We start from the raw sequence: 21,919 nt of genomic DNA on the forward strand, positions 1-21,919 counted from the left end.
TGTCACTGCCAAGGCAGGCCAGTCCCCAGCTCCCACACTAGGATGGCCAGTCGGACCCCAACCTCTCCGCATCCCCGCTCTCCTCTGCCCACCCACCCGGCCAGTCTCTGCCTCCGAGCCCTCTCCATCCCAGCCAAACCAGCTCTGCATCCGCCCCAGCCAGCCCTCACTGGGAACATTCTAGTCTACCTCTGTCTGTCTTCTGAAGCCAGGGCTCTGCCCTGAGGACAATTCCAAAATTTTACTGTATGTAATTAACCAAGAGGGCACTCAGCTGGCTCTTGATCCCCTCCACCTGCACTCAGCTCGCGGGGCTGGCCCTTCCCTCTCCAAGGTCCCTAGCACCCTGCCCAGAGCTCCCAGCCGGCAGTGTGCCCTGGGACCAGAGGCACCTCCTCTGCTGGGCGTGGGGGGCGGGGCACGTGGAGGCGGCAGCTCCCTGTGAGCTCATTCTCAGGGTGTTTTTGTTGGGAACCAGTCAGGCCACTGAGGGTGGGTGGGGCCGGAGGCCAGGGCGAGGGGCTGGGGCACCAGAAGCAGAGAAGCCTCTAAGTTGGGGAGAGAAGGAGGGGGCCGGCATGGTGGCTCCTGGTCTTGATGGACCCTGAGGGAACAGGGGCTCCACCTTCCACCACAGACAGGCTCAGCCAGCCCAGCGCCTGTTGGAACATGCGCATGGCACAGGTGTGGCCCATGGATGTCACTGTCCGTGTGACAGTAGAGGTCTAAAGCCTCCTAATGAGTTGAGGTCCCACATGGGGATTTTGTGTGGTTTTATGTGAGTGACCAGGTCCAGTGCTTAGCTTTTGGTGCCTCCGGGGTCCGGGTAGACAACAGTCCTCAAACCCGCCTCCATTTATGATGGCTTTATCAGAATGTGTGGCCACCAGAGGCGCAGGAGCATCTACTACACACATGTCCTCCCGAGGTTTTCTTTTGGTGCTGGGAGTTGAACCCAGGGGTGATTTACCACTGAACCCCAGCCATTTTTATTTTGAGACAGGGTCTCATTAAATTATCCAGGCTGGCCTCCACTTGTAATCCTCCTGCCTCAGCCTCCCTAGTGGATAGGACTAGAGGTGTGGCCACCACACCAGATGCCTCCTGAGTTCTTAAAGACACAGTGCAACACACACATTCTCCCCTTAGAAACACAACTCAACACACCCACACTCACACACTCCCTTGTTTCAAACAACACAACACACACATACCCTCTCTTAACATACACACCCTCATAAGAAATACAGTACACATTCTTATCAGAAACACAACACACACTTTCTCCTCTTAAAAATACAGCTCAAGCTGGGTGTAACGGCACACTTGTAATCCCAGTGGCACGGGAGGCAGAGGTAGGAGCATCGCAAGTTTGAGACCAGCATGAGCAACTTAGCGAGACCCTGTCTCAAAATAAAAAAAATTATAAAGGGCTGGGTATGTGGCCAGTAGTAGAGCGCCCCTGGGTTCCACGTCCAATGCCACAAAATACAGCTCAACTCAAAAACTCATATGCATCCACATTCTTCTTGCAGAAATATGACCTAATGCAACCTGTGAAATCAGGTACATGCAGGTACATCTCCCACACCCATGCCCGCTGCCCACCGGAAACACCACACAGACACCTCTGCTTTGCTCTGTCGACTCCCCTGCCCCTCACCTCCAATAATCCAACCAAATCCCCAAGAGTTCACAAATTGTGTCCCTGCACTCATCCATGACACTCACTTTCTCACACACACAGTCCCCGAGCGGCCACCTCCTCCTTATGTACTTGAAGCCCCTCCAAACACACTCCAAGAATCTGTTGGGGACCCCTCCTCGTGTCCCCCACTCCTCTAAGTCCCTCCACCTCCACCCTGTGTCCAGCAGAACTCACACACAGGCACCCAGATACCTAGACACACAGATGGCCCCAAACTCAGTCTCAGTTACTCTGCGGGCCATGGGTGCCCACAGTGTGGGGTGCCCTACAGGTCGGGCAGCTCCCTGTCTCCCTGCACACTGCCCGGGCTCTGTCCACCAGAAGCAGCCCTGAGCTCCCCGCACCTGCTGGCTGGACCATGGTCACATATGCTAAGAGTGTCCCGTGCACTTCACACACCACAGAGTCCAATGGCCACCAAACTCTCCTATAGCTATACATTTGTATATAGGAATGTCCCCCCATGATCGATGGCACAGCGTCCTCATAAACCCATTGTAAACTGAAAATATCACAAGCTGAAAACGGATTTAGTGTAGCTGCCTCCTGGACATCTGAGCTGACAACATAGCACTGCAGAGCACTGGTCAGCTCCTCTGTGACCACTGGCCAACTGGCCACTGCCGCTGCCCAGCATCACAAGAGAGGATGGCACGGTGTAGTGCTAGCCCAGGAAGGAAAAAATCAAAATTCACAACTCAGAGTTTGAAGAACAGCTTCTCCTGAACACAAATCACTTTCACAGATTGTAAGTGGATTTCTCCTCATTAGTGTAGGTCAGGTACCATCTCCAGTTTCTGTGGGGGCTGTAGGTTTGTGTAACACACCCTGCTCTCTCACCCTGCGCACACAAGCCACATAGATGGTCACATTCACAGTCACACAAATCCATCAAGGGCCAGCCTGACAACCACAAGCACATAAAGTATTCACCCAGTTTTGTTAATGTAACAATCTGCGCCCCCCCACACACCACCCGCAATCAGACCCGGCCTCCCGCATACCACCCCAGGCCAGGGCACCACAGCCCGGCCACAGCCCCGCTGCAGCTGGGCCACAGCCACCCATCACTCAGGCTGTCACCGAGACAAACACCAGCCCCTGCATGTGCTCATATAGAGCCTCATGGGCTCCGCCAGCAGAGTAGTAATCACAGGCACAGCCCACACATGGCTCTCCTCTTCCATCCTGTCATCTAGGCACGGGACAATCCCAACCACACATCACTCCCCACAGAGAGGACTCCACGCTCGCTGGTGCCAATCCACAGCAACTGTGGAGAACACACACACACACACACACACACTCACTGGCTTCCTCTCCATACACACCTCACTCTCCCAGCCCCATGGCTCCACACTTGGTAACCCAGGCAAGAGCCCAGCCTCGGGGCAGTCACCCACAACTCCGGGACACCAGCACTGTGACACAACTCAGAAGTCAACCTCAGTCCCCTATGCACACACACTCCATCCTACAGGCAGAAGGACAAGGGCCGCCACACAACACCCATATCTAATCTTACAGCTGCCAGCAGAAAGTCACCGACAGCCACATGATCTCTGGGTTGCACACACGAAGTCCTGTTACCAGCCCGACTCCCAACACACACGCACACACGCACACCCCCCTCCATCACAGACACAACCAGAGGTCACATCACAGAAAAGTTCCCGGTCCCGGGGTCATGCGGCCGCCCATCTCCCCTCCACACTCACACCCCGCACACTCGCGCGCGCACCGAGTCGCTCGGGCCTCACGCGCCGGCGCAGCAGGACCCCAGCGCGGCCCCCAGCCCCTCACCTTACCTCTGGCGGCGGTGGCCTCGCGCAGGTCACCAGGGTCCCCTCCCTCCGCCAGGCCCCGCCCCATCCTCGCCCTGTTTACCTGCGCGGGGGAGGACGCGGCGCGGCGGGGCCTCGGGACCCGGGAGCCCCAGGTCCGGCGGCGGCGTCCAGGGGCCGCGGTCCGTCGGGCCCACAGGCGCGCGGCCCAGGGTGCGCGCCAGGCCCCGCCGCGCCCCCCGCGCCCCATCACCGCGGCGCCCCGCCGCCGCGCCCCTCCCCGGCGCCCACCTGCCGCGGAGGGCTCCGGACCGCTCGGCCGCGCCGCCCGCCGCGCCCCTCTCGCCCGGCCGCCGCCCGCTGCGCCCGCTGCGCCCGCTGCGCCCGCGGCCCGGCCCGGCCGGGCGGCTCCTCGGGGGCGGGGCGACCTCGAGCCACGCCCCTGCAGGTGAGCGGCCCCGCCCACATCCCGCGGGAAGTGCGGCCCCGCCCCCGCGCGGCCCCCGGGATCCCAGAGCCTCAGGCTCCCGTGGCCCGCAGCCTCCCGGCCACGTCGAACCTGACCTGGGGCCTGAAAGGCCACGCTGGAATCTTGAAAACTCGGACCGACGACATTCTTTCAGCGCCTGCCGCGGGCCTTTGCCTCGATTTACCTCCCTTCCCTCCGATCCCGTCGTTTGTCAGGTCTCTTCACAAAGGCCGCCTCTTCTGAGAGCCCTTCCCTGGTGGCTCCTCTTATTTTTTTTATTTTTATTTTTTTGGGTACGTAGGGTTGAGCCCAGGGGCGCTTAAACACTCAGCCACAGCCACAGCCCTTTTTATTTTTATTTAGAGACAGGGTCTCGCTAAGTTGCTTAGGGCCTCACTAAATTGCTGAGGCTGATCTGGAACTATCCTCCCATCTCAGCCTCCCAAGTTGCTGGGATGACAGGCATGGGCCACCATTCCCAGCTGTGATTGCTCCTTTTAAGGGCACCTTCCTACCAAAACGTTGCTTCATTTCTCTGCTTGATTTTGTTCATGAAACTTTTCAGGGTCTAAGATCATTTTATATAACATGTTTCATAACATATGACATCCTCGGGGCTGGGGACGCGTTGGGTAAGAATTGGGTTCTGGGTTCAAAGTGATTCCAGCATTCATTGGCTGTGCAGCCTTAGGCAATTAACTTCCCGTGCCTCGGTTTATCTAATATGTAAAGTGGGAACAGTTGAAGTCTGCAAGGATTGAATTGGTTAATGTGGACAGTATTTTTTTTTTTTTTTTTAATCAGGGCCTGGCACGAAGGAAGTACTTAGTACCAATTAGCTACTATCGTATTACTGGTTCCTTTTCCCCCCTAGGGACCTGTCAGCTCCTGAGGGCAGGACTCTGTTGTCCACAGTGTATGTTTGGCACCAGAACAGAGCCTGATGCAAAGTAGGTACTCAATGGACATTCGTTGGGCGAATGAACGAATCAAGTTCTAGAGTCGTGAGCTGGGTGCGTACAAGATTTGAACTTGGCCAAGCCGAGCTCTTGGAATCCCCTGCAGGCCCAGCTCACTGCACTGTGGGATTCTTCCAGCAGGGGGCGCCGCTGCTCCGTGGACCAGGCCCACCCCAGCGTCTTTCGGAACCTGCATCTCCCACAACCTGCCTCCGACAATCTCCAGCGCAGAGACTTCCTCCTCCTGGAAGCCCTCTGGGACCACCCCCAGCCTAGGCCTGCAGCCTCTGGGGCTCCCACACCCCTAGCCTGCGTATTCTGGGTCATCACTGTCTGGGGACCCGTCTGTCTCCCATACTGGACTGTGAATTCCTGGAAGGCAGGACAGGGCTAGGTGCCAGTCCGTCACCACGCTGTCCCCAGGGCCACCCTACAGAGGGCAAACAGAGATGGCATTCTGCAGATTGAGTGTTGATTGGATCATGGAAAAAAACAAACTCACATTCTAACTCTCTCAGGTCTTACTAGCCACAGGGTTGAAGGGGCTCATCATGGATGTGGTCACACTTAGGTAGTGAGGGGACTGGAGTCAGGTGGCCCAGCTTGGTCATTGTTGGCTGTGTGATCACTAGCTAGGAAGTGACCTCTCTGGGTTTCAGGTTCCTGGTCTGTGAAACCAGACTCCCAGGGGCAACCTACTCAGTGAGGCTGCTGGGACGGTCATGGAGAGATCCAAAACAGTCTTAGAACAGAGTAGGTGGTGGTCAACAGTGTGGGGAGAGGCAGGGAGAAGGGCCCAGGAAGAGGTGGGTTCAAATCCAGGCCTTCCCATTCCCTCTCCATGTAACCTGGGGCAACAATGATCTCTTGAACCTCTATCTCCTTATCTGTAAAACAACCACCTCAGCGAGGATTAAATGAGATAAAGGGAAAGGGAAAGGTGTTGACTAAGGCAAACATTCTCCAGCTGGCCCTGGGCCAAGCCGTGGTGCACAGGCCAGTGAGGGCTGGGAGTTCTGAATTCCTACCCAGAACAGGCCCTGTGCCAAATCCTGCATGCGGTAGGTCACCTCCCTTAGTCCTTACCACAGGTATGCCGGTTACCCCCACTCCACATGGAAGATGAGGCACAGAGAGGTTGAGTGACTCTTCCAAGGTTCCACAGCCAAGGACTAGTGGAATCCATACAGCCACCCACTCTGACCAGTCCCATCTAAAGATGAGTAAACTGAGGCTCAGAGGGAATAAATGATTTCTCAAAGACCACAGTCTAGAAGGCATTCAATGAATACCCCATTCTATCCCTTAGGGCCTCAGTTCGCCTGGTCAGGATAGTGAGTGGAGAAATTGGGGGCTTTTCTACTTCCAACTCTTGGCCACAGTTTAATTTAAAAAGTAATGCACTGGGGCTGGGGTTGTGGCTCAGTGGTAGAACACTTGCCTAGCATGTGTGAGGCACTGGGTTCGATCCCTGGCACCACATAAAAATAAAAACAAATAAATAAAGGTATTGTGTCCATCTACAACTAAAAGAAAAAAAAAAGTAATGCACTGTTAGGCATGGTGGTGCACGCCTCTAATCCCAGCTACTTGGTAGGCCGAGGAAGAAGGATTATAAGTTCAAGGTCAACCTCAGCAATTTAGCAAGACCCTGCCTCAAAATGAATTTTTAATAAAGAAAGAAAAGCCAGGCATGGTGGCTCTCACCTGCAATCCCAGTGGCTTGGGAGGCTGAGGCAGGAGGATGGATGGCTCAAGGCCAGCCTCAGCAATTTAGTGGGGCTGTAAGCAACCTAGTGAGACCCTGTCTCAAAATAAAAAATAAAAAAGGTCTGGGGATGTGGCTCAGTGGTTAAGCACCCTGGGTTCAATCTCTGATATAAAAACAAAACAAAAGAGAAAGAGAGAAAGAAAGAGAAAAAGGAAAATATGTTTGTAGATACCAGAGTGCAAAAAGTGGATCTTGTCTCTCCTTAACCCTACCATCCTTCCCAGAATCGAACACAGTTAGCAGTTTCCAACATCCTTCCGGAGATACAGATGGATGTGGGTTGTGTGTGGATGTAGGAGAAGTGTGTGTCCCTTTAATGAAAACACAAAAGAAATCATCATCACCATGGAGGGGACATTGGCTTTGGATGCTGCTCCGTGACCTGACTTCCTTTGGTCAGGGGTAGAGGGGCACAGGTGTCAGTCACGCCAGTTCTGAGTTTAGACCTTAAGAGACCTGAACCCGTCCTGCTGCAAGCCCCAGCGTGGCCAAGAGAAGAGCTCCTCCCCCTTCAGCCTGCACCCACCCAAGTCGGCTTCCAAGCAGAGCATCCCTGCTGGACCCACAGATCAACCCAATCCACGTCTGTTCTTTGTTTATTTATTTACTGGTACTTAGGATTGAATCCATAGGCACTCAACCACCGAGCCACATCCCCGGCACTTTTCATTTTTAATTTCTCGCTGAGTTTCTGAGGCTGGCTTTGAACTCGTCATCCTCCTGAGCAGCTGCTTTTTTTTTTAACCAATTTCTTTCTTGGTGTTGGGTTGAAACCTAGCGCCTCTGCATGCTGAGTAAACTTGAATTCCATCCCAAGCACCACACACACAAAGACTGCATTCTGGATTTTGGAATGGTGTTTTCCATAGCATTTTGGTGAAAATAAGTATATTTTCATAATTTTTCCCACTTGATAATACATTTTGGCCTAGCAGCTTGGGAAGCTGAGACAGGAGGATCACAAGTTTGAGGCCAGCCTCAGCAACTAAGCAAGATCTTAAGCAATTTGGCGAGACCCTGTCTCAACAAAATAAAAAGGGCTGGGGCTGGGGCTCGGTGGTTAAGCACCCCTGGGTTCAGTCCCTGGTAACAAACCAACTACAACAACAAAACCCCACAAAAACCCTCCAATATATCCTGCCAATTTTTCTGAAGCAGAACATACAGATTAGCTTTATTCATATTTTATATACAGCTGCATAGTATTCCAGTAAGTGATGTCTCATCTTTTATCTTTTTGGAGGTGAAAATTATCCTCTATCTACTCAGGTGTACATATGTATAAAAGTTCATTGATCCTTAGAGCACTTCAAGGAATGTAAGTTTTACCTTAATTTAAAAAAAGTAGATTTGGGAAGAGAAACCATGATATGGATAGATATGAATATCCAAACACTCCAAATGTAATATAAGAATACATTTGAAACAAACACATTGGGGGATGCAGCTACAGCAGCACCCGGAGGAAGATGCGTAGCCGATGGTGAAGACTGGTGTGGAGGGCCTGGGGTGGGGCAGGTGGGGGTCATGAGAGGCTTTCTTTTATTTTTTTACTTAGTCAACAAACACTAATTTATCTCCAGGGCACTAGAGAGCCATGGCAGGCTATCAACAGGTGGGGTTGGCATTAGGGAGTAGGTGGGAGAGGGGGAGACTGGGACAGGAGTCCAGGACAGAGGACCATGGAGGGGGTCTTGAGCTAGGGCAGGCACTGGGGAGACAGAGAAGGGATGGGCCCTGGGGACTGAGACGGACTATATGAATATGAGGGATCATAAGCTCCCCAGAGTCACTTGTTCCTGTGAGATTCAACATGCAGCAGATACAGGGCAGGGTCAGGGCCTGGCCTTTGATTGGGTCAGCCCAGATCACATGACTGAACCATTGCTACAAGGGATTCTGGGAAACTGAGTTCCGGTAGTTTGGGCTTCTCCAATGGAGGCTGGTTTAGGATGGGGACTTCCCCAAGCTTAAAAGGTCTGCTGACACTGTGTGGCCAAAAACAAGAAGTCAAATGCCCCACTGGGGATTATCAGGAGCCCATGGGGCTGGGCTGTGCCACCTGCCAGGTGTGTGATGCAACTGGCTTCCCCGCCCCCCTGCCCACAGCCCTCCCTGGCTTCCATAAACACAGAGTGTGCTGAAGCTCTCCCCTCAGCCCCAGGGTCCTTCGGGCCTCTTCCTGTCCCCTCTCCAACCTCATCTTCTTTCTCCCACATTTCCTTGGCTACATTTGCTCCTACTCTGGCCTCCTGCCTGTCCTCAGATGGGCAAGCCACTCCCACCTCAGGGCCTTTGCACCAGCTACTCCCCCAGAACTTCCCATGGCGGGCTCCCTCCTCTCTTTCAGGCCTCTGCTCAGATAACACCTTCCCAGAGACACCTGCCTTGACCTCCCCTGCTGCGTCCCCACTGTCATCTTACCTCCTTTATTTTCCTTCAAAAATCCTTGTTGAAACATCACCTCCGTGAGGGAGGGAACGTGGCTGTATTCTTCTGTACCCCCAATAAATGCTCAGTAAATAACTGTTTCTAGTTCCTTTTAGTTCTCTGGGCCTCTGCTTCTCTAACCACCAAGGAGGCCTTTGCTAATCTGACCTTGCTGGGAAGGGGCAGGTAGGTGCGGAGATCAGGAGTGGGACCCCAGGGACATTTCTCAAGCATTCCTTCCTGTCCCTGCTCCCCACGTCAGGAGTCTGGGGAGAGGAGAGGCTCCATTCACCCCCCAGAGCTCAACTGCCCGGGAGCCTGGGGGAGGCCAGGGAGATGCCCGAGGAGGCGGAGACCCCAGCAGGAGGGACGAGGAGGGCAGGAACCCCCTTCTCCATTGCTTTCCTGGGGAGGCTCCTGGCTCCTCAATGCCGTCCCCACTTGACAGAGCCCCTCCTCAGCCCCTGAGGTCCCGGTCACCACTGGGCTGCCCCAAGGTCCTGCTCCAGCTCCACGGCTCCACTCCAGTGCGGGGTGACAGGCTCTGCCCAGCCCACCCTTCCCGGGCATGGGTGCGGCCACCAGCGGCCCAAGGCTGCCCTTGTAAGGAGGCACGGCCTGGGGACACCCGAGACACCAGGTTATAATTAACCCAGACACGTGGCGACCACCCCGACACCTGCCGCCCGACCCCCCCAGCACCCCAGGCCTCTGCCCGGCCTCCCAGAGGGGACAGCAGAGCTGGCCCTAAAAATAGCTCCTCTCCGAGCTGGCCTGTCCCTCACTGTCCCTTCCCCAGTGGAAATCTCCCAGGGACATGGCGGGGGAAGGGTGGCCACCTCTGCCAACCCACCCTGAGTGTGAACCTGCAGGTCAGCCCACAGCTGGGGTCCCGCCCTCTCCGTGCCACCCAGGGGAGCAGCGGGCGTCCAGGGTCTGCCCTGGCGTCCAGGTGTGGCTTGGGCCTTCCTCCTCCTGGGTTGGTGGGTGGGTGGCAGGAGGCGAGTCGCCGCTCTCTGGGGCTCCGTGTCCTCTGGCTCACAGGGTCCCCGGCTCTCCTGAGGCCACCGCTTCCTCTCCCCAGGTGCTGGCCCAGGACGCGTGCTGAGGACCAGGGCTGCCCCCGGCCAGGGTCAGGGCTGCTGGGGGCTGAGTGGGGACCCAGGAGGGGCCTGGCGGTTGCAGCAGCTTCAGGGGCCAGGGGAGACTGGCTTCTACGTGCCGGGACATGGGCAGTCACTGTCCCATGTTCCTGGCGGGGGGCCAGCTGTCCCTGCCAGCCCGACTCAGCACTTGATCTGGGGACCGGCTTGGCGATGGGGGGCCGGGCCAGCCCGGGGACAGCCCATACAAGGCCATGGGCTGGGCGAGAGGCACGCCTGGGTCCAGGGTGGGCACGGCGCCCGGGCAATGGGGTGAGAGGCTCCGCACCTCCAGGCCCCCTCCCTAGGGACAGCCCCTCTATATAGGGCCGGAGCTGCAGGCCCCTCCCGGGTCACAGTCGCCTGCAGGACACAGAGAGCCCCTTCAGCCCAGCCCAACCAGGTACTGCCCGGGGAGTCAGGGTGGCCACAGCGGGGTCCCCGGGGGCCGGAGGCGGCCTGGCTCTGGAAGGGCCTGTGTCGGGCTCCCCTGGGGCGGGCTGGCCGTGAGGGGTGGACGGGGGCTCCAAGTCCTCTCCGCCCGTGGGCCCGCCTGTCCCCACTGCGACTTGATATTCCTGCAGCAGGAGCTGTGGGGCAGGGGGAGGGATCCCCGGGGACAAACCGGGTCTGGACAGCTGCTCACCGTCACCCCCTGCAAGGCGCGGGTGGCCCAGGCCTGTGCGCATGACAGTCTGTCACCAGAGCTGGGTACCCGGCCCCAGGGGGCGTCTGTGTCTGCATGTCACCTGTCGGGGCTGCTAAAGCAGGTGCTGGGGGCGCTTGGGTGGCATGGGCTCCCGTGGTGTCCCTGTGACCTTGTGCCTGACTTCTGTGACTCTCCTTTGCATGCCTCTGCCTTGGTGTGGCCCCAGCCTGGAGGTGTGACAGTGGACCTCGGTTTCCATGAGATCTGGGGTGTCCCCTGGGGGTCACTACCTTGCCTCAGCTCCCCTGGGGTGTCCCTGGCAGGGATGGGGGTGGGGACACCCTCAGAAGGGAGGTCTGGGCTGGAAGCCCGGGATGTCCTTGAGCCCGAGGCCAGCATGCTGTCCTCCAGCCACGCTGGCCCACCTGTCCTGGGCTGCTGACGGGGTGCAAGCTGAGACCTGGAATGTGGGGGTGGGGGGAGCTGGGGTGGAAGCCGGAGTCCGCCAGGTCCTAAAAATAGCCACCCTGGACAGCAGTGCCCAGGACTTTGGCGGGTCCCCGCCCTCCGGCCCCACCCCTACCCTCACCTCACTGGCCTCCACCCCCTACCTACTTCCCGTTGCTGCCCTCCACCATCTCTGTGGAGGGTCCCTCTTCCTTCCAGGGTCTAGCGAGCCCAATAACACTAACAATCGCAGTCCCAGGGGCCCACTCCACGCCAGGGCTTGGCCACCCCAGTAGGAGGGCTCCACTCAGAGGAGACCAAGGTTCAGAGAGGCCTATTGATTGTCCTGAGGTCACACAGCAGGGAAATGGTATAGGTGGGATTTGAACTCTGCTCTGCTGACCCCAAGGTTGAACTTTTCTCTCTGACTGAGCCCTGCAGAGTTGGCGGCTGGCAGAAGTGGGGACAGATGCCCAGCACCCCCACCCCCTCTCCTCATCTTTTGATTGAGGATCTTCATGAAGTCCATGTCCCTTCTCTGCTTACAACCTCATTCCCAGCTACGCCCTCTCCTCCGCCTTCTCAACAGGCTCCACGCAGACCTGTACATAGTAACAACAGCCAAACAAAAGTAGGTGTGCGGTGTGCCAGGCCCTCCCAAGAGCTTGACCTGCATTTAACTCATTGAATCCTTTCAATACTCCCATGAAGTGAGCACTGTTATCAATCCCCATTTTACAGATGAATAAATTGAGGCACAGAGAGGTTAAACAACTTGCCCAAGGGCACACAGTCATAAATAGCAGAGCTGGGACTTGAACCCAGGCCATCTGGTTCCAGAACCTACATTCTTCTCTATGTCACGGTGTTTTTCTGACCTGGGGGTTCCCTCTTGTTACCCAGAAAATGAGTTCTTTCAAGGTTAGCAGACCGGGCTCACCTAGCCCAGATGCGTCAGAATCAGGGCCCTAAGACTCCAGATGCTTCCTGACAGGATGCAGGCGCAGAGGTGACCGCTCTTGCTCCAAGCCCCACAGTCTGCCTGGTTCCCTAGCTGTTCTCTGCCAGATCGCAGCCAATCTTCCTCACCTGCCTACCACCAGGATCCCCATGCCAACACTGTCACCAGGGAGGTCCAAGGAGTTCCCAGAGAGGAGGACCTCAACTGAGGACAAGCAGGGTTTTTGACAAACAGAGCAGAAATGAATTTAGGAAGGAATGTATCAGAAGCACAGAGGGTTTTTTTTGTTTGTTTTTGTACCGGGGATTGAACTCGGGGGGCACTCGACCACTGAGCCACGTCTCCAGCCCTATTTTGTATTTATTTAGAGACAGGATCTCAGTGAGTCGCTTAGCACCTCACTTTTGTTGAGGCTGGCTTCAAACTCGCAATCCTCCTGCCTCAGCCTCCCAAGCCTTTGGGATTTCAGGCGATTTTACACTTCTTAAAACACCTCTCTTAGTCTGTTGCTCGGTGGGCTAGTTAACAGCGCACAATTTTCAAAAGTGAGTGAATTGATGGTAAGTTTAAGATTGACAGATGCCCAGAAACTTGGGAGCGACAGGCCTGGAAAGAAATGTGCAGTTTAAAACTACACGCGTTGTCCTTCCACCTGCTCTCTCTGCCCCCCAGCCACCATGCCGTTCGGCAACACCCACAACAAGTTCAAGCTGAACTTCAAGTCTGAGGAGGAATACCCAGACCTCAGCAAGCACAACAACCACATGGCCAAGGTGCTGACCCCTGACCTGTACAAGAAGCTGCGGGACAAGGAGACGCCATCGGGCTTCACCCTGGATGACGTCATCCAGACAGGTGTGGACAACCCAGGTAAGCCGCCCAGGGAGCACCGTGGGGACGGGGGGGCTGGAGGCCACCAGCCAGCCCCACCCCCTCCTCAGTCCTCCCGTCTGTACATGGGGACACACTTTGGGGCAGTTGTGAGATACTCCAAATGAGCGACACACGGAAAGCGCACGGTGAGTGCGGGCACATGGCACTCGATACCTGTGCACAATTATAAAGTGAGGCCCCTGAGGAGGTCACGGAATCTTCCTGAGCCTCAGTTTCCTCCCCTGAAAAATGGGGGCCCATGTTGGGAAAGCTCCAGGGCCCACGCACACCCAGGGCTCGGCGCTGAGCCGCCGCCTGCAGCATGCGCACTCCCAGCATCCAGGGTCTTTCTCTAAGGACTCCTGGAGCCGCCCGGAGAGCCCCAGTCCCTTCTTGCAGCAACTCACCCTGAAACCCTGAAGGCCCCCCCCCCCCCCCCCCGCTCCAGTCCTCTGCTTCTCCTGCTGGTGTCTGGAACCCCGTGAATGCTGGGCCAGCGCTCTTCCACTGAAGAGACCCAGCCGCTGCTCCTTTTGGGGGGACTGCCAGGGAGTACTGGGGATTAAACCCAGGGACGCTCTACCCCTGAGCTACATCCCCAGAATTTTTATTTCTTATTTTGATACAAGGTCTAAGTTGCTTTGGGCCTTGCTAAATTGCTGAGGCTGGCCTCAAACTTGTGATCCTCCTGCCTCAGCCTCCTAAACTGCTGGGATTACAGGCATGTGCCACTGCACTTGGCAATTCTTTTTGAATTTTTTTTCCATGATGGAGATGGAACCTAGGGTCTTGCACCTGCCAGGCACATGCTCTATCACTGTACGCACTGTGCACACCGGCTGCAGCATCAAGGGCTACAAGCTGCCCCCAACCCATAATTAGGTCTTTCAGGGTTTTTATTACTAGTACTTTAGGCTAAGATGTCATGATTTGGGGACCAGAACCTTGTACCTAGTCCCTAAGACTCCCTTTCTCCTTTGCCCACTGCTAGCATATTCTACTCACTCCAGATGCCACCCCAATCTCTCCCAGCGAAGCCCCCCCGTACACATCACACACACACACACACACACACACACACACACACACACAGGGACAAGCACCTCTGATCTCAGTCCCACCCCCCAGGCCACCCTTTCATCATGACCGTGGGCTGCGTGGCCGGGGATGAGGAGTCCTACACGGTTTTCAAGGATCTCTTCGACCCCATCATCCAGGACCGACACGGGGGCTACAAACCCACCGACAAGCACAAGACGGACCTCAACCACGAGAACCTCAAGGTGGGCTCCCAGCCGGCCGCGGGGCCAGACACGGAGATGGGGAGACCTGGAGAGGGGGGCCGGGAGGGGCAGAGGGGGGGACTCAGAAACAGATGGAAAAGGGGGACAGGCACGGGGGGGGGCAGCAGTGGGCGCGGGGACAGGGAGAAGGCAGATCCACAGGGAGCCGCGGGAGGGGCAGGCGGAGAGACGGTGGAAGGAAGTTTGGAGACCACCAGGACAGAGGCGGCCGGGAGGAGGGCAGAGAGGGCGGAGGGGAGGACCCAGGAGGGAGGGGAGAGGCCCGAGCTGGGGGTCTGGGCTCGCGGGGGCCCTGACTCGCCTCCTGCCGTCCAGGGCGGAGACGACCTGGACCCCAACTACGTGCTCAGCAGCCGCGTGCGCACCGGCCGCAGCATCAAGGGCTACTCGCTGCCCCCGCACTGCTCCCGCGGCGAGCGGCGCGCGGTGGAGAAGCTGTCGGTGGAAGGTGAGCGCCGCCCGGGCCAGCCTCCCGCTCCCGTGCTCCAACAGCCGGGGGCGTCGCCAGTGATGGCTGACAGCGTTACCTGTGTCCCGGTGGTCCTGAGGGGTCCCGAGGGGTCCCACCCCAGCGGTCCCAGGGTCCCCACTTTCTCTCTGGTGCAATTTCTGGTTGCTCTGGTCCCCGTGGGAAGTGAGGCGAAGGAGCTCAGGGCAGGCTGGGAGGTGAGGGGAGCACCCTGAAAAAGGAGGTGTTGAGACGTCCCTGGCAGGAAGGCACTGTGGGGAAGAGCTGCAGGCAGGAGGACAGAAAGTGCAAAGGCCCTGGGGCGGGACTGTGTGTTGCTGGAGCAAGGAGACAGGTGGTTGGAGCAGGGTGGCCAAGTGGGGAGCAAGGTTGGAGAGGTGCCAGTGGCCAGACTCTGCCCTCTGGGCTGTTGGGAGGGCTTTGACTTTGACTCAGAGCTAGGCAGAAGCCACTGGAGGGTGGTGTGCAGAGAGGGACAGGGACACACTTGTGTAGATTCCTTGAGCTGTTGACCATGGGGGTGCAGGCAATGGTGGCAGCAGAGACTTTGAGGGGGCCAGTCCAGGGTGAAGAACAGGCCAGGGCAGGGGAAGCACAAGTGTGTTCGCAGGTGGCACTGCCAGGACCTGCAGGAGGCATGGTTCTGGTAAATATTTAACCGCTGGCTCCATAGGCGGGAAAAGTCCTGTTTTTCAGGGTTTTTCCGTGATCTAAATTCTCTTACCATGACTGATCGTGAGCTGTTAATGTGACGTCATACACACAGAAGAGATGCACACAGTAGGTAGTATTTCCAGCACACAGACACAATAGTGAAAAACTTCAACAATACAGAAAATACGTTTAACAGCTTAATATATAATATATAATGTCATTATGCTATATGACTTGTTATGTTAATATATAAATATAAAATATATACTATAGCATAAAACATATATAACAGGTTATATGATATATATTATGTTACATATTATTTATTGTTTTATATGTTAATTTTTCTATACATAGTACATTTATACATATAAGAATGTATAAAATGCATCTAGATATTACATAAATATATATATTTTTCATATATGTATACAAATCTATTCCTTACATAATATATTTTATACATGTGAATATATACAAATAGCACACAGGCAGTCTTAGACTAACGGTTACTAATGGCTCCCCAAACCCCAAGGCTTGGCCCTCTGTCTTCCCGAAGCACAGAGCCCCTGCAGGTGGACTGGGTGGGACTATCTGTCTGCTCCTGGGCCCTGGGCAGACAGGGGAGGGACAGATTGTGCCACAGTCACAGTGTTTAGGTGCCTTCAGGACACCCAAGGGGTCGAACCATCAAGGGTGGCAGTGTGGGGTCCCCAGCCTCCACCCCTGGGTTGAAGGGGGTCAGGCTGTTGACCAGTGCCTCCTGTGGCTCCTTAGCCCTCAACAGCCTGACGGGCGAGTTCAAGGGGAAGTACTATCCTCTGAAGGGCATGACCGAGCAGGAGCAGCAGCAGCTCATCGATGACCACTTCCTGTTCGACAAGCCTGTGTCCCCACTGCTGCTGGCCTCGGGCATGGCCCGCGACTGGCCCGACGCCAGAGGCATCTGGTGAGCTCCTCCTGCCCTCAGCTTCCTCTTGCCCCAGCTTTTCTTGCAGTCCCCCCAGGATGTCCCCTCTCCTACCCCATGATCAAAGACCCTGACCTTTCCCCCACTCTGCCTATCCTGGGGTTTGTGTGTCACATTTTGGGAAACTTGGACTAGAGAAGTGCAGTTAAACATTCATGGACTTGAACCAGATTCCGTGGGCTCCAATCCCAGCTCTGTCATTTACTAGCTATGTGACCCTGTGGTGCCAGTAATCCCAGCTACTTGGGAGGCTGAGGATCCTTCGAACCTGAGAATTCAAGGCCAGCCTGGCCAGACCTTGGGGGGGGGGGAGAGAGACAGAGAGAGACAGAGAGAGCCAGAGAGGAAGTAGAGGAGAGGAGAGGAGAGGAGAGGAGAAGAGAAAAGAAAGAAAAAAGAAAAGTGACTTGGAAAAATTAATTACCTTCTCCATAGTGTCCCCTTCTATAAAATGGGGATCCCAGTAACTCTCAGCTTTTGGAATTCTTTCAAGATCTAAAAAAGCTGATTTATGTGAAACTAATTTAGGGATTCAAAGATTCATAGAAAGCATAACTAGTGGTCACAGTAACCAAGATAATCCTAATGGCAGGTGCCAAGCGCTTGTGTACCCAGGCACTGGTCAGATTCCTTGGGCTCAAATCCCAGATGTAGGATTGCCAAGATTTGTCGTTTCTGAGTCTAAGCTTCTATGTGCTAAAGATGCTAAGATTCCAAGAGTTGTGTGTGTATGTGTGTGTGTTGTGGTCCTTGGACACAGTTGGCAAGTGCTTTACCACTGGGCCACACCCCAGCCCCAGGAGTCTTTAATGATGTTCAAAGTTTTCGTTGTAGATGGACACAATACCTTTATTTATTTATCTCTATGTGGTGCTGAGGATGAAGCCCAGGCCTCTAGGCCAGGGCTCTACCACTGAGCCACCACCCCAGCCCCACGTTCAGAGGTTTTTAAGCCCCTACAAGTCCTTGATCCCAGATTCGAGGATTTGGATATCCTGTGAGGGTGCAGTCTTTGGGTTTAATTTTCTGCGAGAAATACAATGTCACTCACCTCATATCCTTCAGGCCTGCTTCCTTCAGCGGGAGGGGGCCGGGTTGTGCTCGGGCGACAGTGGGGGAATGGGGTTCCCATAGAGCTGACTCCCTTGCCTCTTGCTGCACCCCACTCTAGGCACAATGACAACAAGAGCTTCCTGGTGTGGGTGAATGAGGAGGATCACCTCCGGGTCATCTCGATGGAGAAGGGGGGCAACATGAAGGAAGTTTTCCGTCGCTTCTGCGTGGGGCTGCAGAAGGTGGGTGTGTGCCCCTCGCACTGACCTCCCACTGCATCCGGAAGCCCCGCCCCTCCAAGGCCACACCCTCAAACTAGGCTCCACCCCTATGTCCAAGGCCAGCCTCCAAGAACCCGTCCCGAAACCCTGCAGAGTCTCCTCCCAGTTCTCCAGCTCCGCCCCCTTGGTGCCCGCCTCCATCCTTGTCCGCGCCTCGGCCCTGTGAACCCTGGTGTAGCTGGGAGTGCCAGCGGACATTGATCCCCGGTCCTCTCCCTCCACCTCAGATTGAGGAGATCTTTAAGAAGGCTGGCCACCCCTTCATGTGGAATGAGCACCTGGGTTACGTGCTAACCTGCCCATCCAACCTGGGCACTGGGTTGCGTGGAGGCGTGCATGTGAAACTGGCACACCTGAGCAAGCACGCCAAGTTCGAGGAGATTCTCACCCGCCTGCGTCTGCAGAAGCGGGGCACAGGTACAGCCCCGCATCCCCTACCCCGCGGTGTCTGGGGCAGGTCCTTTGAGGTAGAGGAAGGGGAGGTGGAGCATCCCCGCGAGCTCTGGGATCGGTTAGGGCTTCCTGCTGTGAGCCTGTTCCTCCTCTGAGTTAGTATGGTCATGGCCATATAATATGCATTTTGCATACCCGGGAATCCGTTCCTCAACGGTAAATGGGTGGTCAGGATTCGCCCCCAGGCAGCAGGGATCTGCTGGGATCTTGCACACTTTGGCTTATTTTCATGTTGGATGGTTGAGGGGTGAGGTACCTAAAGCCGGACACTTGGACCCCAAGTAAACAGACATAAGGAGGCTCTGTGTGCAGGTGATCGGTCACATGGTAGGCATTCATACGCGCGCCTGTTGCAGGTGACACAGGGGCAGCCTCCGGCCCCCCTGAACCTCGACTCCTTCCTCACGCCTCTGGCCCCTGCTCCCACAGGTGGCGTGGACACAGCTGCAGTGGGCTCTGTGTTTGACATATCCAACGCCGACCGGCTGGGCTCATCCGAGGTAGAACAAGTGCAGCTGGTGGTGGACGGTGTGAAGCTCATGGTGGAAATGGAGAAGAAGTTGGAAAAGGGCCAGTCCATCGACGACATGATCCCTGCCCAGAAGTAGGCACCCAGCCCACCCGCCGCCAAAGGCTGGAGCCCGGGCTTCCGGAGGACCCGGCGCACTGGAGGCCCAATCCTTCATCCCTTGCTCCGCCCCTCTCCCCAGAGTCCCGCCCACCATGGTTCCATTACCTGGACGCTCTCTCCGCCCTACTTGGAGTTCCTATTCCACCCAGAGTTCCAGCCAATGGGCTCCACCCTCTGGGCTCTGGCCAATGAAAAACCTCCCTCACCTCTGGGTGTCCAGGGCCCCGCCCACCACCTGGAGCTCTGGCCGACGCGGCGCCCGCAGCACTGCTGGAGCTCCTGCTTCTCCACGGAAAGCAATAAATAAAAACAGTGGTGGCCTTAGCTTTGTGTGGCACAGTATTGAGGGACGCGGAGGGAGCAGTTTTGTAATCGGCCACTGTGTGCTTGAAATGGTTTGCCCTCTCTAGGCACGTGCTAGGCTTGCTTTATCCCATCTCTAAAATGAGGCGGAATTAGGGTACAGAACCTGGACAAAAACTTTAAGCCTCTATGAGGAGTCGGAGACTCAGAAGAGTGGCCCACCGCCACTTAGCCAAACACCGGGGACTTCCCAGCCTCGGCTGTGAATTACTCATGCTCAGAGTTCAGAGAGGGAGAGATGCAGACACACACACACACACACACACACACACACACACACACAAAGAGACTGAATTTGGCCCATGGGCCTCCGGCTTGAGACCTCCCCATGACATACATCCAGTACATCTACCTCTGTGTGCTCCTCACCGGTCTCCTCCTGTCCAGTTTGACTTCATCGCTCTGTAGCTTCCAGTCTTTGGAACTTCTCTTACTTTGCTCAAGAACCTTCCATGGCGCCCGAATCTCCTAGCACTCCTTTTACTTGTGATCCTTTAAGGTCACACTGAAATGCATCTGATCTGCTGAAGGCTCATCATTCAGTTCTCCCCTCATTATTGCTTGATTTTCACTGTGTGTACCCTGCAGTTCCCAGCTCAACGTATTGCTCCTCCTGATTGGGACTTGGGAGGGAGCCTTCCTATGTGGTCTTTAGGGGTGGGTCTTTTATAGAGCTTGGTCCCAGGAAGGAGCCAAACGGAATATGGCAAAGTAACTGGGGGAGGAAGAGGAGTTAACAGAAATCAGTTAGTGTCTGGGCCTGCTCTGTTGGGATGCCACTAACTGCCTGTCAGCCAAACAGGCCAAGGCCTCCACAAAACACTGGGGGTGGACCCCCAAAGAGACAGAAGTTTCAGAAGGAAATGAAGCCGAGCCCTCAGGAATCTGGCAGAGGCACTTTTTCAAACTTTAAGAGCAGGAGGTTGGGGCTGGGGTGGTGGCTCAGTGGCAGACCCTTGCCTAGCATGTGTGAGGCACTGGGTTCGATTCTCAGCACTGCAAAAATAAAATAAAGGTCCATTGACAACTAAAAAAAATTTAAAAAAGAGAGGTTAAGGGCCCTTAGAGATCAATCTGCCTTCTGCTTTACAAAGGGGAAACTGAGGCCCAGGGCTGTCTCTGTGAGTTCTCAGGATGGCTGAAATAGGAAGGTTAGAAGACACCCAAAGACCAAGGCATGAAGAACCTGTCAGATGCAGGGATGTCCTTCAGAGTATTATCCCCAACTGAAGATCCCATCTCTAGTCACAGTTCCACCCCCAGAAGCCAAAGAGACCACTATGCTCCAGCCTGACAATCTGAGCCTGCCACATCGAAGTCCAGGCATCTGTAGTTACCAAGTCCTGCCCATTTTGCCTCAAAAGCCTCTTAAATCCACTCTTCCTCTCCCCATCTTCTGTCCCACTCTGCTCTCCTCCCTGCCTGTCATCTCTCCCCCTCCCCCAAATCCCAACACAAACCTTCTCTACTCTCCCTGGCTCATAACCTCACTGTGGCACCCAGTGCCCGTGAAAGCAAGCCCAAGCCCCTCTCCATGATTTTCAAGGCCCTTCAGACATCTCTACTCTCATCATTGTTCACAGTGACCATACTCACCCTGATTCACATGCCATCTGATGTGGGTAGCCAGTTCCTCCTCCTCCAGGATGCCCTCCTAGGTTAGGGCAGGCACCCACTGGACTCAACTCTGCCCCTCTGGATGGTCAGCCTGAAGACATACCTACCTATCTCTACCAACGGAACGTGAGCTCCACAAGGGCAGGGATGGAGACATCCTTGCACAGAGGAGGCCTTCAGGGATCAATTAAACTTCTCTGTGCAAAACTCTCCCAGTGCCTTGGAAGAAAGCCTAGTGTGCCCACTGGGGCCCCAGAGGCCCGGGCTGAAGGAGTGTAGCTCCCACCTCTCTACTGCTCAGGAAGCCTCTCCTTGAGGAACCTAAGTTTAGCTCTAGTTAGGGGCCACAGCCACTCTAAAGCCAGTGATTGGTTCAGGGATAACCACATGACTTATCTTGGCCAATCAGGTCTCTCAGGACTTTTATTGAAGTTGGCATTGAGGAGGGACAGATGCTTGGGGGCTGCTGGGGTCACCTCTTGCCATCAGGAAAGGAGTTTCTATTGGACTCCATTAGAATTACATTTACACTGATGAAAGCTGAGATGACCTGACATCTGGACCCAGCCATACCTGAAGTTAGAGCTCCTGGACTACTGATTAGCAAATAAATACCTTTATGCTTAAGCGGTGGAGATGGACTATTCCTCCTATGCAGCATATCTCCATTCCCCACACATGCCCAGCAGCAGCCACACTGAGCTTACCTGCAGCTCTCTGGAGTCAGACCATGTACTCCCACCTCCACCTGGGCTTCTGGTCAGGGCATCACCAAGTCCTGACCAACTCCTATTCATCCTTCAAAGCCCAACTCCAGTATGAGCTCCTCTGGAGCTTCTTTTCCAACCCTCCTCACTCTCTCTCCAGGCTCCCCAAGACAATAGTTTCCCTAGTGTTTGTACCCACAGACAGGGCACCCCATGTCTCCCGG

The 21,919-nt window shown here is 55.4% G+C and overlaps 2 protein-coding genes across 3 annotated transcripts; both read left to right on the forward strand.

Moving 5' to 3' along the window:
• The first annotated feature begins 3,395 nt into the window (after positions 1-3,395).
• On the forward strand, positions 3,396-3,944 carry LOC139702645 (sterile alpha motif domain-containing protein 1-like). Its single transcript, XM_071604172.1, has one exon. The coding sequence runs from the start codon at positions 3,396-3,398 to the stop codon at positions 3,942-3,944; it is 549 nt and encodes a 182-aa protein (XP_071460273.1).
• Positions 3,945-12,997: 9,053 nt separating this feature from the next.
• On the forward strand, positions 12,998-19,321 carry Ckm (creatine kinase, M-type). 2 transcript variants are annotated; one of them, XM_027945940.2, is made up of 7 exons: positions 12,998-13,190; positions 14,322-14,507; positions 14,781-14,945; positions 16,398-16,569; positions 17,762-17,885; positions 18,152-18,341; positions 18,807-19,321. In XM_027945940.2, the coding sequence occupies exons 1-7, from the start codon at positions 12,998-13,000 to the stop codon at positions 18,983-18,985; spliced, it is 1,209 nt and encodes a 402-aa protein (XP_027801741.2). In that variant the 3' UTR covers positions 18,986-19,321. The 2 variants fall into 2 exon arrangements, with proteins under 2 accessions (XP_027801741.2, XP_027801742.1); XM_027945941.2 differs by having other exon boundaries at positions 14,322-14,476; positions 14,813-14,945.
• The last annotated feature ends 2,598 nt before the right edge of the window (positions 19,322-21,919 follow it).

Source organism: Marmota flaviventris, chromosome 18, assembly GCF_047511675.1.
Source record: "Marmota flaviventris isolate mMarFla1 chromosome 18, mMarFla1.hap1, whole genome shotgun sequence".
Lineage (NCBI taxonomy): Eukaryota > Metazoa > Chordata > Mammalia > Rodentia > Sciuridae > Marmota > Marmota flaviventris.

What these genes read in the sequence shown, in the direction of transcription:
- Ckm (XM_027945940.2), top strand. Translation starts at nt 12,998, where the DNA reads ATGCCGTTCGGCAACACCCACAACAAGTTCAAGCTGAACTTCAAGTCT. An exon ending in GCCGGCCGCGGGGCCAGACA is followed by an intron (nt 14,508 to 14,780) that starts CGGAGATGGGGA and finishes GGGTCTGGGCTC; the next exon opens with GCGGGGGCCCTGACTCGCCT. An exon ending in TCTGCGTGGGGCTGCAGAAG is followed by an intron (nt 17,886 to 18,151) that starts GTGGGTGTGTGC and finishes CCTCCACCTCAG; the next exon opens with ATTGAGGAGATCTTTAAGAA.
- LOC139702645 (XM_071604172.1), top strand. Translation starts at nt 3,396, where the DNA reads ATGCGGCCGCCCATCTCCCCTCCACACTCACACCCCGCACACTCGCGC.